The 23,551-nt window shown below is 43.7% G+C and overlaps 1 protein-coding gene across 1 annotated transcript in view; it reads right to left on the reverse strand.

Annotated features, from left to right (window-relative positions):
* The window catches only part of WWP2 (WW domain containing E3 ubiquitin protein ligase 2), a 79,266-nt gene that overhangs the window by 44,122 nt on the left and 11,593 nt on the right, over positions 1-23,551 (reverse strand). Inside the window, exons 3-4 of the mRNA XM_056525911.1 lie at positions 6,980-7,102; positions 6,818-6,875 (exon numbers count right to left, since the gene is read on the reverse strand). Coding sequence (XP_056381886.1) covers positions 6,818-6,875; positions 6,980-7,102 — 181 coding nt within the window. The remainder of the gene's footprint in view (positions 1-6,817; positions 6,876-6,979; positions 7,103-23,551) is intronic.

Here is a 23,551-nt window from a genome sequence, read left to right on the forward strand (position 1 = left end):
CCCCTTTGTGACGTCTCGCCCGCCCCCTCAACGAAAGTCTATGGGAAGGGGGCTCTACCGCTGTCACGCCCCCTTCCCATAGACTTTGGTAGAGGGGGGCGGGCGTGACGTCACGAGGGGGCGGGCGAGACGTCACGAAGGGGCCGGGCGTGACGTCACGCATGGCGGCTGCGAACACGGAAGCCCGCACACAGCGTTCGGAGTAATGAACTTCCGGACGCTGTGAGCGGAGCTCCGAACTGCAGGGCAGCGCACAACCCCTTTAAGAGATAGGGTGTTTATTAACCCACAGTGTGCTGCATTTGATGCTGTATTTGTTGGTCACATATTAGGAAGAACTAGTGGCGTGAAATTCTATGTAAGGCATATTAGGGTAATGTTACCCAATATACGTTATCAAGTACCTGTAAGTACCCAGGGTAATAGATAACGTCTATCATCTAAGCTGTGTCCTATCTGAGTTAGTTGGGCTTCATTTGAATATACCTCACCTTTTGTGTTTTTTAATAAGTGTATTAATCAAGATTTGCATATTTTTAACCTCTTAAAGGGGTATTCCAGGAAAAAACTTTTTTTCAACTGGCTCCAGAAAGTTAAACAGATTTGTAAATTACTTCTATTAATAAATCTTAATCCTTCCAATAGTTATTAGCTTCTGAAGTTGAGTTGTTGTTTTCTGTTTGGCAACAGTGCTCTCTGCTGACATCTCTGCTTGTCTCGAGAACTGCACAGAGTAGAAGAGGCTTGCTATGGGGATTTGCTTCTAAATTGGGCGGTTCCCGAGACACGTGTCATCAGAGAGCACTTAGAAAGAAAAGAACAACTCAACTTCATCAGCTCATAAGTACTGAAAGGATTAAGATGTTTTAATAGAAGTCATTTACAAATCTGTTTAACTTTCTGGAGCCAGTTGATATATAAAAAAAAAGTTTTATCCTGGATAACCCCTTTAAGAAAGGAAGGGCGTACATGTACGCCCACCAGGACCCGTGGCTAATGCCAGTCATCACCGACCGCGGTGATGCCCGGCATTAACCCCTTAGACACCGTAATCAACGTTAATTGCTACGTCTAAAATGTAAAAAAATATCCCGGCTGCTCAGTGTGCTAATCAGGACCACCTGCCTCCTCGCCACCCAATTTGTGCTCCAATGCTCCAGTCAGCCATGGCAGGCTGACACCGATAACACCGATCAATGCTATGCTATGGCTCAGCATTGAACAGTGTATGCCAGGGGTATTCAACTATTTTTAGAGAGGATCCGCTTATTCAGGTCTGACATCCGGTAAAGGTCCGAGCTGAACGCTAAGGCCTGGTTCACACCTAGCGGCCTCAGTGCTGCTATAATATTGAATAGTGAATATAATACTGCCGCACACTGGGCCCCTGAATATAATACTGCCGCACACTGTACCCCTGAATATAATACTGCCGCACAATGTACCCTCTGAATATAATAATGCCAAACACTGAGCCCCTGGTATATTACTGCCACACACTGGGCCCCTGGTATATTACTGCCACATACTGGGCCCCTGGTATATTACTACCACACACTGGGACCCTGGTATATTACTGCCACACACTGGGCTCCTGGTATATTACTGCCACACACTGTACCCCTGAGTATATTATTGCCACACACTGTGCCCCTGAGTATATTACTACCACACACTGCATGCCTTGAATATAATACTGCCACACACTGGGCCCCTGGTATATTACCCCACACACTGTCCTCTGAATATAATACTAACACAAACTGGGCCTTTGGTATATTACTACCATACACCGTACCCCGGAATATAATACTACCACACACTGTGTCCCTGAATATAAAACTGCCACACACTGTACACCTGGTATATTACTGCCACCCAATGTGCCCCTGAAAACAAATTCTGCCACACACTGTACCCCTGAATATCATACTGCCACACACTAGGCCCCTGGTATGCTATTCCCCTGCAATATTGCTGCCACATGCTATTCCCCTGCAATATTACTGCCAAACGCTATGCCCCCAAATACATTTTTCGATAAACACTGTGCCCTGTACCGACTAATTGTATCTCTGTGCTCCAAAGAATTAATTATGCCACTGTGCCCCCATAATTAAGGATGCCACTGTCCCCCAGAATTAATGATGCCACTATGCTGCCAGAATTATTGATACACTGTGCCCCAGAATTAATGATGCCACTGTTCCCCAGAATTAATGATGCCGCTGTGCCCCCAGAGTTAGTTATGCCACTGTCCCCCAGAATTATGCCACTATGCCTCCAGAATTAAGGATGCCACTGTTCCCACAGAATTATGCCACTATGCCTTAAGAATTAATGATGCCGCTGTGCCCCAAGTATAAATATGCCACTGTGCCCTCAGAATTAATTATGCCACTGTTCCCTAGAATTAATGATGCCACTATGCAACCAGAATTATTGATACACTGTGCCTCCAGAATTAAGTATGCCACTGTCCCCCAGAATTAATTATGCCATTGTGCCCACAGAGTTAATTATGCCACTGTCCCCCAGCATTAATTATGCCACTATGCCTCCAGAATTAAGGATGCCAATGTTCCCCCAGAATTATGCCACTATGCCTTCAGAATTAATGATGCCACTGTGCTCCAAGAATGAATTATGCCACCATGCCCCCAGAATTAAGGATGCCACTATGCCTTCAGAATTAATGATGCCGCTGTGCCCCCAGAGTTAATTGTGCCACTGTGTCCCCAGAATTAAGGATGCCACTGTGCCCCCAGAATTAAGGATGCCACTGTGCCCCCAGAATTAAGGATGCCACTGTGCCCCCAGAATTAATTATGCCACTTTTACCCCCAGAATTAATTATGCCACTTTTCCCCCCAGAATTAATTATGCCACTTTGCCCCCAGAATTAATTATGCCACTGTTCCCCCGAGAATTAATGATGCCACTGTGCCCCCAGAATTAATGATGCCACTGTGCCCCCAGAATTAATGATGCCACTGTGCCCCCAGAATTAATGATGCCACTGTGCCCCCAGAATTAATTATGACATTTTGCCCCCAGAATTAATGATGCCACTGTGCCCCAGAGTCAATTATGTCACTGTGCCCCCAGAATTAAGGATGCCACTGTGCCCCTTCATGAACTTTGCCACTGTGACTCTCCAGCATTTGCAAACTACAACGCCCATCATGCACAGACAGAAGGTCATGATGGGAGTTGTAGTTCTAAAACAACTGGAGAGTCACACGTGGGAGAACACAAATTTTTACCTGAGCTTTGGCTCCTGCCCCAGGTCCTGCGTTGCACCACTGCTCTGGCCTCTTCTTATCAGGCCTGGCCAGAGCAGATGATGCAGGCAGTGCTAATCACGCCGCCTGCATCACAGGAGAACACAGTGTTCCCTTGCTCCGGGCAGCAGCTATTCATTTGTATCTGTGTCTTAGAGACACCTATACAAATGAATGAGGGAAGATCCGGAGGGCGGTCCGGATGACTGGCACCCGCGGTCCAAATCTTGGCCCCGGTAATCCAGTTGAATACCCCTGGTGTATGCAATTCAAAAATAGCATGTAATAGTCTCCTATGTGGACAAAAAAATTGAGTAAAAAAGTGTTTAAAAAAAAAAAGTTAATAAATGTGATTTAACCCCTTCCCTAATAAAAGTTTGAATCATCCCCCTTTTCTCATTTAAAAAAAATATGTAAGCGAAAAAAAAAAAACATGTGGTATCGCTGCAAGCAAAAATGGCCGAACTATAAAAATATAACCTTAAAGGAGTACTCCGGTGAAAACCTTTTTTCTTTTAAATTAACTGGTGGCAGAAAGTTAAACATATTTGTAAATTACTTATATTAAAAAATCTTATTCCTTCCTGTACTTATTAGCTGCTGAATACTACAGAGGAAATATTTTTCTTTTTGGAATGCTCTCTGATGACATCACGAGCACATTTCTCTCTGCTGACGTTATTATAATAATAATAATGCTTTATTTATTGTCCTTAGTGGGATTTGAACCCAGGTCCCCAGCACTGCAAAGCAGCAGTGCTAACCACTGAGCCACCATGCTGCCCTTAGCATACATCTGCTATGCATGGTTGCTAAAATGGACAGAGATGTCAGCAGAGAGCACTGTGCTCGTGATGTCATCAGTGTTCCAAAAAGAAAGGAATTTTCTCTGTAGCATTCACCAGCATTACTTCTATTAAAAAATCTTAATCCTTCCACTACTTATTAAGTAGTGGAAGGATTAAGATTTTTTAATAGAAGTAATTTACAAATATGTTTAACTTTCTGCCACCAGTTGATTTAAAAGAAAAAAGGTTTTCACCGGAGTACCCCTTTAATTTAACAGTGCGGTCAATGGTGTATACATAAAAAAAATACCAAAATCCAGAACTGCATATTTTTGGTCACTTTGTATATGCTAAAGAAATGTATAAAGCATGATCAAAAAGTCCCATCAAAATGAAAATGGTACCTCTAAAAACTACAGATCACGGTGTAAAAAACGAGCCCTCACACATCCCCATATACGGAAAAATAAAAAAGTTATATTGGTCGCAAGAGGACATTTTTAACCATGCTAATTTTCATACAAAAAGTTATATTTTTTTAAAGAAGTAAAACAAAATCAAACACATATATATATTGTGCGCATTATCATTTTAATCGTATGGACCTACAGTATAAAGTTAAGGTGTCATTCCCACTGAAAAGTGGACTGCCTATAATCAGAAGCCCCCAAAATGTACAAAATGTTTCAATTTTGCCCCACAAATATTTTTTCAAAGTAGATTTTGTGGTGAAACTTAAAAAGTAAATGATGCAAAAAAAACAAGCCCTCGTGTAGGTCTGTAGGTGGAAAATTGAAAGAGTTTTAGCATAATTTTTAGAAGGTGAGGTGGTGATTTATCAAAACCTGTCCGGAGGAAAAGCTGCTGAGTTGCCCATAGCAACCAATCAGATCGCTTCTTCCATTTTTGAAAAGGCCTCTGAAAAATGAAAGAAGCAATCTGATTGGTTGCTATGGGCAACTCAGCAACTTTTCCTCTGGACAGGTTTTGATAAATCTTCCCCTGAGTCCTTAATTGGTTAAAGAAGTGGAGCATTTGGCTCTAGTTTTCATAGTGTACAATATATTTTTTGGAGTACTTCCTTGGAACCATCATTTATGATAGGAGACCTTGGACAAAATAATTACATGTCAGTATTGATGTATGTCCTTTGGGACTATTGGTTGTAATGTTATAAGGCAGTCAGCAAACACATTGGAGGAGATTTTTCAAAACCTGTCCAGAGGAAAAGTTGCTCAGTTGCCCATAGCAACCAATCAGATTGCTTCTTTCATTTTTAACAAGGCCTCTGCAAAATGAAAGAAGCGATCTGATTGGTTGCTACGGGCAACTGGGCAACTTTTCCTCTGGACAGGTTTTGATAAATCTCCCCCATAGACCCAGATTTACTACTGCAAAAGAACATGAATTCTGGCACAATGATGGCGCAATTTGCACCCAAAACCATCTTATATGACTTGTGCCACATTTTCAACACTTTTCTGCCGTGTCTGAAAAAGGGGTGTGGTCTCAGTAAAAGGGGCATGTCTTTCATGTCTTTGGGGGGGGGGGGGATGCACCAAAGTTTGGCGTGGTTTAAGCCAACTAAGGCTGGGTTCACATCACGTTTTCTCCCATACGGGAGCGCATACGGCAGAGGGGAGCTAAAACCTCGCGCTCCCGTAAGCCTTTCTATGCGCTCCCGTATGTAATTCATTTCAATGAGCTGGCCGGAGTGAAACGTTCGGTCGGCAAATTTTTGGCGTGTTGACCACAGTTTTAGGTCCGGGGAAAAAGCGCATACAGCGCCGGCCGGCTCATTGAAATCAATTACATACGGGAGCGCATAGAAAGGCATGCGGGAGCCCGAGATTTTAGCTCCCCCCTGCCGTATGCGCTCCCGTATAGGAGAAAACGTGATGTGAATCCAGCCCTAATAGTTGGTCCCTATAGGCAAATCAGACATTTTTGCTTTGTAAATCTGTCCCATATATTGTACAATTCTGATAAACTGGCATACATGAGACCGCTATATTTGAACTGTTGAAAAGTATCACTCCTAAGTGACAGCGTAGACCAAGACCGCCACAATGTCCCCAAGTTGTGAGATTATGAAGGTCTAAGGGGAAGATGACATCGGAAGCATCAGGATAACAGATCAGATGGATTTCCAGACAAACAGATTTCACTTTATTACATAATATGAATATGTTTGTTAAGGAACCAGTAATGTGGGAAGACACATAAGCAATCCGCAAAGTGCTGAGGCATATCTACACTGCACTACTCACTACAGAGTCATTAACTGCCTAAAGAAATTGCCAAAAAGGTGTATATGTTCATGTATGCAGTGGATGTGGTTGCTAGTCCGTAAGACAATGGATTTTTCGGGACAGGCTATATTGCAGCACCTACTTTCTCTGGATACAGCAATAAGTTTAAAGGGGAATCAGTATGTACAATCCTTTAGGTTTTATGCAGATACAGATCAATCACAGTAGATAAAGTTCTGTAACTTTTTAATACACTTTGTGTACCAATTCCTGACCACCTTCTAGATTACTGCTTGATGTCACTGAATGGAAACACCTATGCTGCAAAGTAAAGAGTGCTGAAAAGGTTAAACATCTGCTATGCCAATATCCAAAGAATGAAGAAGTCTCTATGTTGCTGCTGTTTATATAAGTTCATACAATGCAGTCATTCTGATACAAAGATGTATACAATGTATGTAGTGATATGCATGTAAGTAGTGGGTGTACAAACCTGACTTTGTCTAGAGCAAAGTGACCATTCTCAAATATCATCTCAGAGTCTGCGGCTTCTGTAAGGAAAAAACCAGACACGGTCAGAGGGTAATGGAGATTAACAAGTGCTGTGATTCATTTCCACAGCACTGTAGAAGAACTGCATGTGTTCAGCACTCACCATCCTCAGTAGGTGATCTGGGCTCCGCACATGGCTTACCCCACTCAGCATCCCCTCTGCTCTCCAAGCTGCCTGTGTTCTCTGTAGGGGTCTGTATGTTCAGTAGCAGCGGGGTATTTGTTACTGGAAGTCAGAGAACAACGATATGTCAAAGAGATATAACCTGCAAGTTTTATATTCTGAAAGGAAATATATGCACATGTTGGATGGAGATAGAGCAGCTTCTGGAGATCACCATCACCATCATCCAACATGAGTTTGCAGAATTATTTGTCATTTACATAGGGCTGCCATATAGAGAAAATATATAGAGTGGGAACCTAATATACCTTGCCATGCACACCTTCATAGGAAGCTAAATAAAGGGATTGCCTAGCCTGTTGAACCACTCCTCCTCTCAACTTGTGAGAGAACCAGAGTAATATCTGCATGGAAACATTTGGCATTTGCATTTTTGTTGGGTTTTACTGCATACTGAAATTTTTTTTTTTTTGGGGGGGGGGGGGGGGGATTAACCTAGACCAGCATTTTATACATCAGTCTACATGTAAAATATGTCATTAAAAGATGCATTCAATTTATGGCCTCTTAAAGGGGTTGCCCCAACATTATAGAGCTTATCTCCTACACATGGTATCATGCTATCACTGGCAGCTCCCATGCAGAATGAACAATGCGCCAGCACACGTCACTGCCACTCTGTTCTGAAAGGGGATTTAGGTCCCTGATCTTAACGCTGGAAGGGGTCCCACAACCATGATAAAACACCTCGTTGCTATCCTATGAATAAAAAATAACATTTGGTGCATTGTTGCCTGCCTGTGCAGCTTACGTCCATTTTAGCGTAAACTATTCTAAATGTGTCAGGCGGTGGCATGCACCACTTCTTCCACCCAGCTATGCCTACTATTTAAACAGAAAAGTGCACAGCACAACAAAAAAGAGCCTAACGTTTAATATTTATGCACAAATGTGGCTTGAGCAAAAAAATAAATAAATAAATGAATGAATGAATGAATCTGACTTTTGCATAACAGTTTGCTTGTGTAAGGTCACAGGATACTTCCCCATTTGTATTTCTCACCAGATTAGGATCTCTGTATGCTGGCTATAAAAGATAGATGGTTGTTTACGTCTCCTAATGGAGCAGATGTAGTCGCTTGCTCAGATTGGATCCAGTTTAGACAATCGTGTATACACTTAATGCATCAGTAGCACATCTCTTTTCTGTGCTTTAGGTACGTAAAAATGTTTCAATGAATGACACAAGAAATAGACCCTGTTCACATCTGCATGGTGGTCTGCAGCGCTAGAAGAGTTGTACGAGCTCCATCTCCAGACAAACCCCACTTACAAAGCGTTTTGAGGGAAGAATAGCAATACAGTGGTCCCTCAAGTTACAATATTAATTGGTTCCGGGACGACCATTGTATGTTGAAACCATTGTATGTTGAGACCAGAACTCTATGGAAACCTGGTAATTGGTTCTAAAGGCACCAAAATGTCATCCCAAAATAGGAAAAAGTGAGGATTAAAGAAAAATAAGCAGATAACTAATATAGATAGAGCAATTAAAGATATTAAAGATCTGCTGGGAGCTGTAATCACTGTCTATGTCAGTGTTTCCCAAGCAGGGAGCCTCCAGCTGTTGCTAAACTACAACTTCCAGCATGCCCGGACAGCCAAAGGCTGTCCGGGCATGCTGGGAGTTGTAGTTTTGCAACAGCTGGGGGCACCCTGCTTGGGAAACACTGGTCTATGTAGAGGACAGGAGCTTCTTCAGGGTCCTGTACAGTACACGCAATGTCCTAAAAAAGTAACATGGAGCCGCCCTCACCTGGTGTCCAAAGGAGCAGGTAACCCTGGCCCAAAGAGTAGTACAGAACATGCAATACCTCCCTGTACTGTAGGGGGTGCTACCAGACACCAGTCAGTGCATACACTTCAGTAATACAGGGGTTTTACCAGTGAATGCCCATTCTGATTGGTCAGTTCATTGACACGTTTCACAGATCTGGTCTGTCTATAGCATTGTATGTTGAGTCTGGTTTCAAGTTAAAATGGTCCAGAAAAGACGATTGGATGTTGAAACTATTGTATGTTGAGGCCATTGTAAGTTGAGGGATCACTGTATACTCTATAGAATATCTGATGAGATTTACAATGGTAAACCTCATCAGAGGAGTCTCCAATGGTTAAGTGAAGATAGTCTTAGTCTCGAGTCCAGGCCCTTTATCTCAGGGGTCTTTGTGGACTGGATACAACTGCAGTAAACTCTCAGTTGTGAAAAATAAAAGCAGTATATGTTTTTTTTTTGCCTCTGGGTGTAAACAAAACTGTTTCCTAACAGCTGTGCCAGCATGCCACCCACATGGGCTTCTCCACCACTGCCATATATCTGTTCTGTTCCCTGAAATTAGAAGCTGAAAACCAAAACGTATGGGTGATCCCCAGATGTTTCCCAAAAGTGCAGCATGTTATCCATGTGACACTACAGAGAGTGTGTGTGTGACTTGCACACGACAGGTCACATGTTAAGGGGTTTGTATTGAGACGTATATACGTAGACAGATAATGGTGTAGGTGCATAGTACTTGTATTGTAAGCCATTTTGGGGTGTACCATGTGGCTGTGAATGGTTCTTTCTCCAGGAGTCACACACACAGAATTCATTGTGCAGCGTTACGCCCCCCCCCCCCCCCCTTTGCTAATGACACTAATGACTTGGAGGAAGTTGGTCTGCTCCAAGCGGGCTCCCCTGCTTTTACAAGGTGTATCAAATTGGGGGAATGAACCCCTCCCCTGCCTCCTCTCACACACACCTCTCTGTTTCTGAAGTTAAATAAACACAGGCAGCAGAGAGGGGGGTATGGGACACAGAGGGGCATTCTGTGCCCCCTCCCGGCACACAGCAGTTCTCTGTAACCACTAGATTGGTGCTGTTTGTAGAGCAGAGCTGCATAGTGAATGAGCGCCAATTAATCTTTAATTGGGAGTGGCTACCCAGCTATGGGGGAGAGAAAAATATCCCTCTCATGGCCCGGGGAACCCCTTCTTGGCTCATAGTTTGGGGGTGCCAGCTTCCCTATCAACCCAGAACTGAAAGGTGGGGGCACATGCATTAGCTGAACGACTGCTGAAATCTAGTCTATACACTAAGCTTAATATGTGCTGCTGACACCAGGGATCGTACACTTTCAGTGCTGCCCCCTTTTTTCTGTGTCTGCTTCAAAATATCAACATTAAGGAAATACCCATAGAAGCTTATAAAACACTTTATATCCTAATGGATTATGTGCACCACCCAAACATGCAGATGGCCGAGCGCAAGTCAGAGCTCCCTGCAGACTCATAACCCTCCTTGTGTACAACCCTGTGAAGCTGAGAACCCTTCACCGTATGAATCCATCTACACGAGCACAATGTGGCAAGGCCTCACCATGCCAGCTCACACCCTTAGTATATGCCTCGCTGGGAGTACTCATTCTACAGCAGATGGAAGGAGAGCATTCGTCTACCTCTAATTTACAGTATAAGGGTAGGGTCACATGTGCCATATTTTGCTGCAGACTTTCTGCAGCTGATTTTGCTACCCTTTGAATTCAATGTGTAGGAAAATACGTAGCAACAAATACAGTACCTGTGACCCTACCCTTGGAGTCCAATACACCTGTGACAATAAATTCCTTTAATCTGCTTTCACAGGGCTGGAAAGGTGCTGGATAATCAACCATTCTGGATTATCGGAGGGACACAAAACATTACACTAATGCAGAAACGTGCACAGACATTTTGGGGAGCAGGGGCTCAACTGAAAAAATGGGCAGTTCATTTACCTTGATATTACTAACAGCAGCAACGCTGTCCAGGAAAAAAGGACACCCAATGAGGAGGCATCAAAAGGACCCTATCTAGTCTATGTGTGCACGTCCTTGCACTTATGTTAACATTGTTTTTTCTATCAAACTATCACTGTTCTGTTTAGATCATTTTTGCTTATTTTCCCAGACATTTCTCTATTTAGCTGTTCTTTGAGTGCTTAAAATTTGCCTATTTTAGGGAAACAAAAACCTCCAAAACTTTCAGACTGTTTTTGTACAGCAAATGGTATTGTTTAATTTGCATAACAGATCCCAAAACATGTGAAAAAACATTTCACACACCGCGGAAAATGTGCGGATCGTTTGCACAGAAAACACGTGCGGACATTACGCACATGTGACCAATCCAGCGGGCCCTAGGACCGCTCAGAAATGCGCAGTCTCATAGACAGCAATGCAATTTCTTGTGGAATAGTGCAGCAGAATCCCATTGAAATCAATGGGACTCTGAGACAGCTGAATGACCATGCAGAGTTCCACACGGAAATTCGGCCATGTGATCATACCCTGAAAAAAGGACTCAGCATTTAATCTTACAACTGCAAATTAGCAGGCATAAGTTGAGTTCAATAGAAGAATGAATACAAAAATGCTGTTTTAGAGGTATAAACCACCATCTCACAGCTTTTTTGCTAAATACTGTATGTTGACTTAGCCTAATAGTTAAAAAAAAAAAATCTAAATTATTGGCCAATTTTCCAATGGAATCAAAATCTAGACGATGAGGAAGAGATTTATCAAAACCTGTGCACAGGCAAAATTGACCAGTTGCCCATAGCAACCAATCAGATTGCTACTTTCCTTTTTAGAGGCCTTGTTAAGAATGTAAGAAGCGATCTGATTGGTTCCTCTGGGCAACTGGTCAACCTTGCCTCTCCACAGCATTTTATGAATCTCCCCTATGACTCCAGAGACAAAACACAAATGACAAAGCACCTCATGGTGCTAACAAGTGACATAGTTTGCCAGTTGTGGCTGTCTGGCTAAATAACGATGGCGCATGCAGAAAAGGTCATCCCACAGGCCTTGGTAGTGCTTGTATAAGGGATCAGAAGCAGGGGCTAGCTATAAAGGTAGCAGACGTAGCAGTTGCTGCAGGGCCCTGGTGCCTAAGGGGGCCTCGAAAGACATCTGCCCCATAAGAGAGCAGTACAATAATTGGCATATGGGGCCCTGGTGCAGATTTAGCATCAGGGCCCCAAAGCTACAAGCTACACCTCTGATCAGAAGACTGGGGACATGGGATCCTGGATACATCCAAAATAATTTCTTAGGAAGCTTAATATAATGAAATAGTGTTTAGTGGCATTTGGACCCTGCAGCTCGCACCATTGGGAGTCCATAGTTCATACCATTTGGCAATTCTAAAAAACTCTGTTGCATTTACCTCCTACAATATGCTGATCTATGAGACTATGAAGAAATTCAACAATAAAACGTTTGCACCAGAGCCAAGAAAGCTGCAGTTTAATCGGTGATTAATGAATTAAGACTGAAAATCTTTCAGCTGGTGAAAGCAGCAGAGAATGGAGGAGCGGGCCATGAAACCTGCGCCCTCCCTACGGAGATGTCATTATCACCTCTGGCACACCACCCCCTGAACGACTATAACCCCCCACCCCACCTAGAAATAGCTGAGGAATGTTACATGAGCCCGTGAACAGTGTGTGTCCCTGGCTGACTCACTGCAGTAACCTCAGGCTACCTGGAGAGGGCTAACACAAGCCACTATTGTGTGACCGTGCAGAGAAGAGGCTCCCGAGCCATACAATATCCAGCTTCATGATGAACAAAACGTGCAGTGTGTAAGGGAATGTATAAACCTGGATATTCAGTCATGAACAGGTTCCAGTGTGCCAACCCGTAACCCCAATATGTGTCATCCCCTTCTACTATTACAGGTTGCCTGTGTCCTAACACAACAAGGTACAAAGGACATGTATTCCAGGCAAGGGATCCTTTCCCTGCATTGTAAATCTGTATATTACCAGTTCGAAGTAACATACCTCAATGTTCTGAAAAGTAGTATAGATGTTGTCCCAACAGGGAGGTGCCCTTTTCAGGATTTTGCTCTGGTGGACTCCAGCCATTCATGTAATACAAGGACAGCCATTCACTTGTACAGCTGAACTGCAAAGTATTTAAAGGGGTACTCCGGTGGAAAACATATATATATATATATATATATATATATATATATATATTTATTTATTTATTTTTTTAAAACAACTGGTGCCAGAAAGTTAAAAAGTTAAACAGATTTGTAAATGACTTCTATTAAATAAATCTTTACCCTTCCAGTTCTTTTTAGCAACTGTATGCTACAGAGGAAATTAGTACTGGAAAAAAGTACTGGAAGGGTAAATATTTTTTAATAGATGTCATTTACAAATCTGGCACCAGTTGATTAAAAAAAATAATAATGTTTTCCACCGAAGTACCCCTTTAAGTCAACTTGATGACGCTCCCCCTTGGCAAAACCATTGTCTCCCAATTTGAAGGGATCCTGGCAGCCCCTTTAGGATGCCTTTTTTGTGGGCAGCATAAAGTAATGACAGTCACACTGGTTTTAGCAATCTGTAACTTCTTTGTCAATATGCAGACGTTTTGGACAGCTCTCAGTTTATGTTCTGTTTATACCTCCTTCATGGCATCCTAAAGAAACTATGACGGCAGTTCCAGACCCACCTTAAAGGGGTTCTCCGTTGCTTAGACATCTTATCCCCTATCCAAAGGATAGGGGATAAGATGCCTGATCGCGGGAGTCCCGCTGCTGGGGACCCCCGGGATCATGCATGCGGCAACCCGTTTATAATCAGTCCCCGGAGCGTGTTCGCTCAGGGTCTGATTACCGGCGACCACAGGGCCGACAGCGTGTGACGTCATGCCTCCGACCCCCCCCCCCCCCCCGTGTGACGTCACGCTCTGCCCCTCAATGCAAGCCTACGGGAGGGGGCGTGATAGCTGTCTATAATTCACTTTCCATTATAGTGTCTCTCTGTGCTGGTTTCACTTCTGGTTTTGGCTAAAAATACTAACCAAGATACTGTGTGTGAAGCCAGATTTACTATGCCTATGCAGAAAGCAGCAGCGATTGGGAGGGAACCCAGAGCTCATGAGGACTACAGAGCCTATGCACCTCACTGGGAGAACTAATAAATGACACAGAGCTGGAAACAGGGTGTCTGTCACGACATAATGCTGCTCTGCTGGAGCAGCACAAATTATATTCCCTTTAAAATTAGTAAGGCTGACAGATTCCCTTTAAATGAGCTGTGTCAATAACAACATTCATGGTAGAACCATAGGATGTGTCAGCAGATAAGAACCATTTGGCTCCCCTAGTCTGCCCAATATTTGTGAATCCTATGAACAGTCCTTGGGGGAGATTCATCAAAATCAGTGGAAAGGAAAAGTTGCCCAGTTACCCATAGCAACCAATCAGCTCGCTTCTTTCATTTTGCAGAGTCCTTGTTAAAAGATAAAGAAGCAAGCTTATTGGTTGCTATGGGCAAATTTTCCTCTGGACAGGGTTTGATAAATCTCCCTACATGTCCCTATCTTATGGTGTACTGCTAGGATCTCCCATCATTGTCAAGCAGGTGGAGGTCCGATTACATGGTTAGCTACTGGCTATTCTGTGGCCCCTGAGAAACACAATGAGGGAGATTAGTTTTTATTATTTTTGACAGGGCGCAACAGGCAATAACGGGTCCTGGCGCAATGGTCACAGGTACCGGCACAACGGGAAATAACAGGTCCCGGCGCAACGGAGAATAACGGGTTACAGTGGACCCCATTATGGTCAATGGGTCCATCGGGCGCTGCTGTTTTCAGAGAGAATAGTGGGAGAAAAAGATGGTGCAAGCCCTATATTTTCTCCTGCTATTCTCCCCGGCGGTCCGGATGGCCGTCACAATACCGGGTCAAAACAGTAGTGTGAAAGGGGCCTTAGAAAGTCTCAGTCAGTTAGTTGAGACTTTTGTACGACTTTTGGTTCAGAGCCTTTCTCTTCCCAACAAGCATAGTGGTCTATAATAGAGCACAAAATGCAGTGGTCATTAATTTATCAAATGCAACTTTTCCTGAAAAGTCTCTAAAAAGCAGCATTGACGCAAACTAAACCAAAATGTCAGACCAAGTTTACCCAGGCTAAATAGGTGGCGGGAAGTCCGAGCGCCAAATTTTAGAAACAGCGTGTGACTTTTGATAAATCTGTTGCACGCTAGACCAAAACTTTGTGACTTTTAATGTCTAAATTACTGTGGAAAATGTATCAGGATGATAAATCTCCCCCATTGTATGTACAATTATTGTAATAATATCAATGAGGGGCATTTATCAAATGTGAACTTGCTTTTTGCTCACTTTAGAGCAAAAAGTTGCTGGGAAAGTGGCATCCATTCGCCAAATTTACCAAATGGCGCACGGACGTTGATAAATGCCTGCTGAGATGCTCTAGTAAAATTTTGCAATGTGTCAAGCTGTGCGACAATTATATTGAAGGCCGTACAGACCTTAATACAATTGTCACATGGAGTGATATAGGGCAGGGTTGAAATGCCCTGTGATTTCTTCTATATCTGGTCCATGCAACTTTTTTTGTCGCACGTGATAAATTAGTGAGCACTGCACAAAGTCATCTAAATCAGATCACTTCATGGTCATAAAATTAAATAGTCTAAATGAAATGTTGCAGGAAAAGTTGCATGGGACCAGCCTGTGACTTTTCCCGCAACAAATTTAGACAAAAAAAAGCTGTCTAAATTGTTTGATAAATTCCCCTTAATGTTTCTAAAATGCTTGTTGGGGTGCTTTTACTCCTACTAGCTGTACAGTCCATGACTGCTGTGGGCGTTCTATAATGGCACCTGGGGGGAGGGGCGCTAGGGGGATCCCAGTGGCGAGAGGGCGGAACACCCCTTTAAGCAGTTTAATACATTCATACAATCTGCATTCATATGTTAACACAGAGATATTCCAATTGTAAGCAAAAAGCTACAACAGGCAACTCTGTAATGTGTCATAATTAAAACTTCTCATTTACTGGTCTACTATCTTAGTAAGTTGTGTCAGAAGTTTACATATAAAGTGCACTACATATTCTCTGTATGGAAGGTGACACACAAAGCATTTTTTGGAAAGTCACTGCAGTTTTGTGTGCCCTTTTCATAAAAAAAAAATTTTCACCAAAAACGGAAGTGGAATTAAAAAGAATGGGAAATATAAAGGAAGGACATATACATGTCCATCCTACTGTCTTTTATTAAAACAATGGCATCAAAAACAGCAGAGGCTTTTTCCATCAAAACCTGTCTAGAGGACTAGTAACATAGTTCATAAGGGTGAAAAAAGACCAGAGTCCATCCAGTTCAACCTATAACCCTATTGAGACCCTACTGAGTTGATCCAGAGGAAGGCAAAAAACCCTCATACTAGAGGTAAAAATTCCTTCCCAACTCCAAATATGGCATCAGAATAAATCCCTGGATCAACGTTCTGTCCATTTACTAGAGTATAAGCCAAATTTTTCAGCATGATTTTTTGTGCTGAAAACGCCCCCCTCGGCTTATACTCGAGTGAACTCTCCGCCCTTCTCAGTGGTCTTCCACCTGAGGATCTCCAGATGTTGCAAAACTACAACTCCCAGCATGCCCGGACAGAAATCGGCTGTCCGGGCATACTGGGAGTTGTAGTTTTGAAACCTCTGGAGGCCCGCAGGTTGAAGACCACTGCGGCCTTCGTCATCATCCAGACACCCCCTTTAGTTTTCTACTCACCTCCCCTCGGTGGGAAGGAAGGGTGAGCTGATCTGAGCCATCTATGCTGCAGGGACCGTCCGGTGGGGAGGATTAGTCGTTCCGGGCTGTCCATTTTCACCGGGGGGGCCCTCTTCTCCGCGCTCAGGGCACGGATCCGGACTTGTGACGTTGACTTGACGATGACGACACACAGGAACGCGCATGAACATCCCTGTGCGTTGTCGTCAAGGCAACGTGGCTCAGGTAGTGCTGCTCATCCAGGCTGGCACATCAATGCTTGCTGTGTCTGTCAGCGTAGTGTCCAGAGCATGGAGGCGCTACCTGGAGACAGGCCAATACATCAGGTGGCGTGGAGGAGGCCATAGGAGGGCAACAACCCAGCAGCAGGACCACTACCTCCGCCTTTGTGCAAGGAGCAGGAGGTGGGTCAGTAATGGTGTGGGGTGGCATTTCTTGTGAAACCATATGCTGGTGCGGTTGGCCCTGGGTTCCTCCTAATGCAAGACAATGCTAGACCTCATGTGGCTGGAGTGTGTCAGCAGTTCCTGCAAGAGGAAGGGATTGATGCTATGGACAGGCTCGCCCGTTCCCCAGACCTAAATCCGATTGAGCACATCTGGGACATCATTTCTCGCTCCATCCACCAACGCCACGTTGCACCACAGACTGTCCAGGAGTTGGCGGCTGCTTTAGTCCAGGTCTGAGGCGACACATTTTGATCAAAAAAATGCGCTAAGAGCCTCCATTTTTTGACCAAGAGTGCTGTTGCAACTTTCTTTTTTGTACATTTTGTATTTGCCACAGCAATGGGCACCTGTGTATTAGGTTGTTGTGCTGGCTATTTTTCCTTTAGTTTTTGCTCTGGGAGGACATCCCGCAGGAGACCATCTGCCACCTCATCAGGGGGATGCCCAGGAATTGTAGGGAAGTCACACGGGCACGTGGAGGCCACACACACTACTGAGACTCATTTTGACTTGTTTTAAGGACATTACATCAATGTTGGATCAGCCTATAGTGTGGTTTTCCATCATGATTGTGAGTGTGACTCCATATACAGACCTCCATGGGTTGATAAATTTGATTTCCATTGATAATTTTTGTGTGATTTTGTTGTGAGCACATTCAACTATGTAAAGACAAAAGTATTTCATACGATTAATTCATTCAGATCTAGGATGTGTTATCTTTATGTTCCCTTTATTTATTTGAGTAGTGTATTATGATCACTATTTCCTAGTCAGGTCTGTTGGTTAATATTAAGTCTAGTAGGGCGCCCCCTCTGGTCAGGCCCTGTGCCATTTGGGACAGATAATTATCTTTAGCTATAGTCAGAAACCTGTTTCTTTTATGAGATTCACAGGTCTCAGTCTCCCAGTTTATATCAGGATGGTTAAAGTCCCCCATTATTATCACTTCATTTTGATTTGCTGCCTTGTTTATTTGCCTCAGTAATTGATCTTCTGTCTCTTCCATTATGTTTGGTGGCTTATAGCAAACCCCTATCAGAATTTATTTATTTTTATCTCCATATATTTCTACCCATAATGACTCCACATGCTCGTTTCCCTCCCATATATCCTCCCGCGGTGCAGCCTTCAGACTGGACTTTACATAAAGACAAATTCCTCCCCCTTTCCATTTTGTCTGATGCTTCCTGAATAGACTATAACCCTGTATGTTGACCGCCCAGTCACAGCTATCGTCCAACCAAGTCTTTGTTATACCCCCTATGTCATAATCCTCCTCAGACATTTTCAACTCCAGTTTGTCAGTTTTATTGGTCAGACTTCTGGATTTAGTCAACATGCAATTCAATGGTGTATGTTTTTTTTTTTCTTATGACACTTATCCCTATTAACTATTCTAACCCCTCCCTCCGCTCCACCCCCAGGTACATTAAAAAGTCCCACCTCTATATCTACACTATCTTCCCCCTCTATGTTGTAGGTTCCCTCCCCCCAGTCCCTAGTTTAAACCAGGGCTGTGGAGTCAGAGTCGAGGAGTCGGACAAAATTTTGGGTACCTGGAGTAGGAGTCGGCAAACAATGCACCGACTCACAGACTCCTACTAAATTTAGATTGGAATAAAAAAAAAAACAAGTTTAAATATCCCAATTCACAAAAAGTTATAATTAAAGGGGTACTCCAGTGAAAATCTTTTTTCTTTTAAATCAACTGGTGGCAGAAAGTTAAACATATTTGTAAATTACTTCTATTAAAAAATCTTTATCCTTCCTGTACTTATTAGCTGCTGAATACTACAGAGGAAATTATTTTCTTTTTGGAATGCTCTCTGATGACATCACGAGCACAGTTCTCTCTGCTGACATTATTATAATAATAATAACACTTTACTTATTGCTGTCCTTAGTGGGATTTGAACCCAAGTTCCCAGCAATGCAAGGCAGCAGTGCTAACCACTGAGCCACCATGCTGCCCTTAGCATACATCTGCTATGCATGGTTGCTAAAATGGACAGAGATGTCAGCAGAGAGCACTGTGCTCGTGATGTCATCAGTGTTCCAAAAAGAAAAGAATTTCCTCTGTAGCATTCAGCAGCTAATAAGTACTGGAAGGATTAAATGGGCACTGTCATGAAAACAAAAAATTGATATGTTGTAGTACTTAAGTACTACAACATATCTCTAATATAGTTTAATTAAAAAAAAGTGATTTTAAAACAGTTTAAAATCACTTTTAAATTCGGCCACTAGGGGTCGCCCTCCTAGTGGCCCAATGCATTCAGCAGTGACGTCACCACTGAATTTCGACTCGTTGAAGCCTGGCAACGAGTCGAAATTCAATCACTGCTCTGCTCGCTCACGCCTGTCAATCAGACAGGCGGGAGCGAGCGCTTTGAAGGAAGAGGACGCGCGCAGGCTCGGGGACAAGGTAAAGTATTATGTTCACTGTATTATGTATATGTTCAAGTATTATGTATACTGTTCACCTATACAGTATGCCTCCAGTTTCCCCACTACAACTCCCAGCATGCCCTGGGAGTTGTAGTGGGGAAGCCTGGAGGGACACTGAATAGGTGAACTGAGGGGGAGTGGGTTGAGCAGAGCGGCTGGGCCGGGGGGGGGGGGGGGGTAGTTGCGGGTTGCGCGGCGGGGAGGGGGTACTCTGGGTGAACTAAGGGGGAGGGGGAGTGAGTTGAGCGGCGCGACGGGGGAGGGGGGTTGCGGGCTGCGCGGCGGGGAGCGGTATGTGCTCCGGTGTTCACCTATACAGGGTGCCTCCAGTTGTTTTCCCACTACAACTCCCAGCATGCCCTGACAGCCAATAGATGTCAGGGCAAGCTGGGAGTTGCAGTGGGGAAACAGCTGGAGGCACCCTGTATAGGTGAACTACGGGCGGAAGTGCCAGCCCCAGCAGGCATCAGTGACGTGGTGCCTGCTGGGGAAGTCTGCCTGGTAGTGAGCACGCTACCAGGCAGACAAAAAAAGCATTTTTAATATGTAAAAAAAAAAATTAAAGGCAGGGAGGGGGTTAGGGATAGATGGGTAATAGGCAGGGACAGAAAAAAGAAAAAAAAGTGATGGTGGGAGCTACCCGTTAAGATTTTTTAATAGAAGTAATTTACGAATATGTTTAACTTTCTGCCACCAGTTGATTTAAAAGAAAAAAAAGTTTTCACCGGAGTACCCCTTTAATGACTTCTCTACTGTAAGAATAAAGACCAATGTATGCACTGCCTCACGTAACCGCAAAACGAACACGTTAAGTGACCGTGAAGAAGCATGCTTTTCTATATGGCACAATTAGGAGCGGCAATACTTATACTTTCTATAGTGTTGTGTTCTGCTGTTACAGGGAACCCATGGGTAACCTAGCCTCTCACTGATAAGGATTAAAGGGGTTCTCCGGTGCTTAGACATCTTATCCCCTATCCAAAAGGATAGGGGATAAGATGCCTGATCGCGGGAGTCCCGCCGCTGGGGACCCCCGCGATCATGCACGCGGCACCCCGTTTATAATCAGTCCCCTGAGCGTGTTCGCTCCGGGTCTGATTACCGGCAACCACAGGGCCGACGGCGTGTGACGTCACGCTCCGCCCCTCAATGCAAGCCTATGGGAGGGTGCGTGATAGCTGTCACGCCCTCTCCCGTCGGCTTGAATTGAGGGGCGGAGCGTTACGTCACACGGGGGCGGAGGCGTGACGTCACATGCCGTCGGCCCTGTGGTCGCCGGTAATCAGACCCGGAGCGAACACGCTCCGGGGATTGATTATAAACGGGGTGCCGCGTGCAAGATCACGGGGGTCCCCAGCGATGGGACTCCCGCGATCAGGCATATTATCCCCTATCCTTTGGATAGGGGATAAGATGTCTGAGCACCGGAGAACCCCTTTAAGTAAATATGTTTTTTGCAGGACTAGAGACACTTGTATGAGTGAAGGGAATGGAGGGTCAATAGTTCAAGACTGAAGCTGTAAACCATTGGAAAAAAAGATATAAAAACTTGTAAACTCGATTGTTAGCTTAAAGGGGTACTCCGCCCCTAGACATCTTATCCCCTATCCAAAGGATAGGGGATAAGATGTCAGATCGCTGGGGTCCCGCTGCTGAGAGCGATACAGAGGCCGGAGCATAGTTACGTCACGGCCCCGCCCCCTTGTGACGTCACGGCCCGCCCCCTCAATACAAGTCTATGGGAGGGGGCGTGGCAGTCATCACACCCCCTGCCATAGACTTGCATTAACGGGGCGGGTCGTGATGTCACGAGGGGCGGGGCCATGTTGTCACACTGCTCCGCCCCCTGTATCGCCCGTCATTACGCACAGAGCGAACTTGCTCTGTGTAGTAATGAAAGTGCGGTGCCGCAGCGCCGATCCCGGAGGTCCCCAGCAGCGGGACCCCAGCGATCTGACATCTTATCCCCTATCCTTTGGATAGGGGATAATATGTCTAGGGGCAGAGTACCCCTTTAAACATGACTATGGGATTCTACTAGGGAAATCATATTTTATAATAAATGCCCCTTCCTGGATCCTCCCACTGCCCTATCTTCAGCAGCAGATCAGCACACAAACTGTTCAATACAGTAGACTGTTGGCTTCCCAGCCAGTAGTCCTGTGGTAATGACATGTATGTTGCCTTTCTTTCCTTCAAGGAATGTATAAAATATATTCGCATATTAATACAGAGGAGTCGAGGAGTCGGAAGTACAAAAAACTCCGGAGTCGGAACATTTATCTACCGACTCCACAGCCCTGGTTTAACCCCTTAACCCCTTAAGGACACAGCCCATTTTCACCTCTAGGGCGCAGCCCTTTTTTGCACATCTGACCACTGTCACTTTAAACATTAATAACTCTGGAATGCTTTTACTTATCAATCTGATTCCGAGATTGTTTTTTCGTGGCATATTCTACTTTAACATAGTGGTAAATTTTTGTGGAAACTTGCATCTTTTCTTGGTGAAAAATCCCAAAATTTGATGAAAAAATTGAAAATTTTGCATTTTTCTAACTTTGAAGCTCTCTGTTTGTAAGGAAAATGGATATTCCCCAAAAATTTTTTTTTTATTCACATATACAATATGTCTACTTTATATTTTCATCATAAAATTGACGTGTTTTTACTTTTGGAAGACACCAGAGGGCTTCAAAGTTCTGCAGCAATTTTACAATTTTTCACAAAATTTTCAAACTCGCTATTTTTCATGGACCAGTTCAGGTTTGAAGTGGATTTGAAGGGTCTTCATCTTAGAAATACCCCACAAATTACCCCATTATAAAAACTACACCCCCCAAAGTATTCAAAATGACATTCAGTAAGTGTTTTAACCCTTTAGGTGTTTCACAGGAAAAGCAGCAAAGTGAAGGAGAAAATTCAAAATCTTAATTTTTTACACTTGCATGTTCTTGTAGACCCAATTTTTGAATTTTTACAAGGGGTAAAAGGAAAAAATTTATACTTGAATTTGTAGCCCAATTTCTCTCGAGTAAGCACATACCTCATATGTCTATGTAAATTGTTCGGCGGGCACAGTAGAGGGCTCAGAAGCGAAGGAGCGACAAGGGGATTTTGGAGAGTACGTTTTTCTGAAATGGTTTTTTGGGGGCATGTTGCATTTAGGAAGCCCCTATGGTGCCAAAACAGCAAAAAAAAAAAAACATGGCATACCATTTTGGAAACTAGACCCCTTGAGGAACGTAACAAGGAATTAAGTGAGCCTTAATACCCCACAGGTGTTTCATGACTTTTGCATATGTAAAAAAAAAATAATAATTTCACTAAAATGTGTGTTTCCCCCCAAATTTCACATTTTTGCAAGGGTTAATAGCAGAAAATACCCCCCAAAATTTGTAACCCCATCTCTTCTGAGTATGGAGGTACCCCATAAATTGACCTGAAGTGCATTACGGGCGAACTACAATGCTCAGAAGAGAAGGAGTCATATTTGGCTTTTTGAGAGCAAATTTTGCTCGGGGGGCATGTCGCATTTAGGAAGCCCCTATGGTGCCAGGACAGCAAAAAAAAACGACATGGCATACCATTTTGGAAACTAGACTCCTTGAGGAACGTAACAAGGGATAAAGTGAACCTTAATACCCCACAGGTGTTTCACGACTTTTGCATATGTAAAAAAAAAAAAAATAATTTTTACCAAAAATGCTTGGTTTAGCAAAAATTTTACATTTTTAAAAAAGGTAATAGCAGAAAATACCCCCCAAAATTTGAAGCCCAATTTCTCCCGATTCAGAAAACACCCAATATGGGGATGAAAAGTGCTCTGCTGGCGCAATACAGGTCTCAGAAAAGAAGGAGTCACATTTGGCTTTTTGGAAGCAAATTTTGCTCTGGGGGCATGCCGCATTTAGGAAGCACCTATGGTGCCAGGACAGAAAAAAAAAAACACATGGCATACCATTTTGGAAACTAGACGTAACAAGGGGTAAAGTGAACCTTAATACCCCA

The sequence above is a fragment of the Hyla sarda genome, chromosome 6, assembly GCF_029499605.1.
Source record: "Hyla sarda isolate aHylSar1 chromosome 6, aHylSar1.hap1, whole genome shotgun sequence".
In the NCBI taxonomy this organism is placed as follows: domain Eukaryota; kingdom Metazoa; phylum Chordata; class Amphibia; order Anura; family Hylidae; genus Hyla; species Hyla sarda.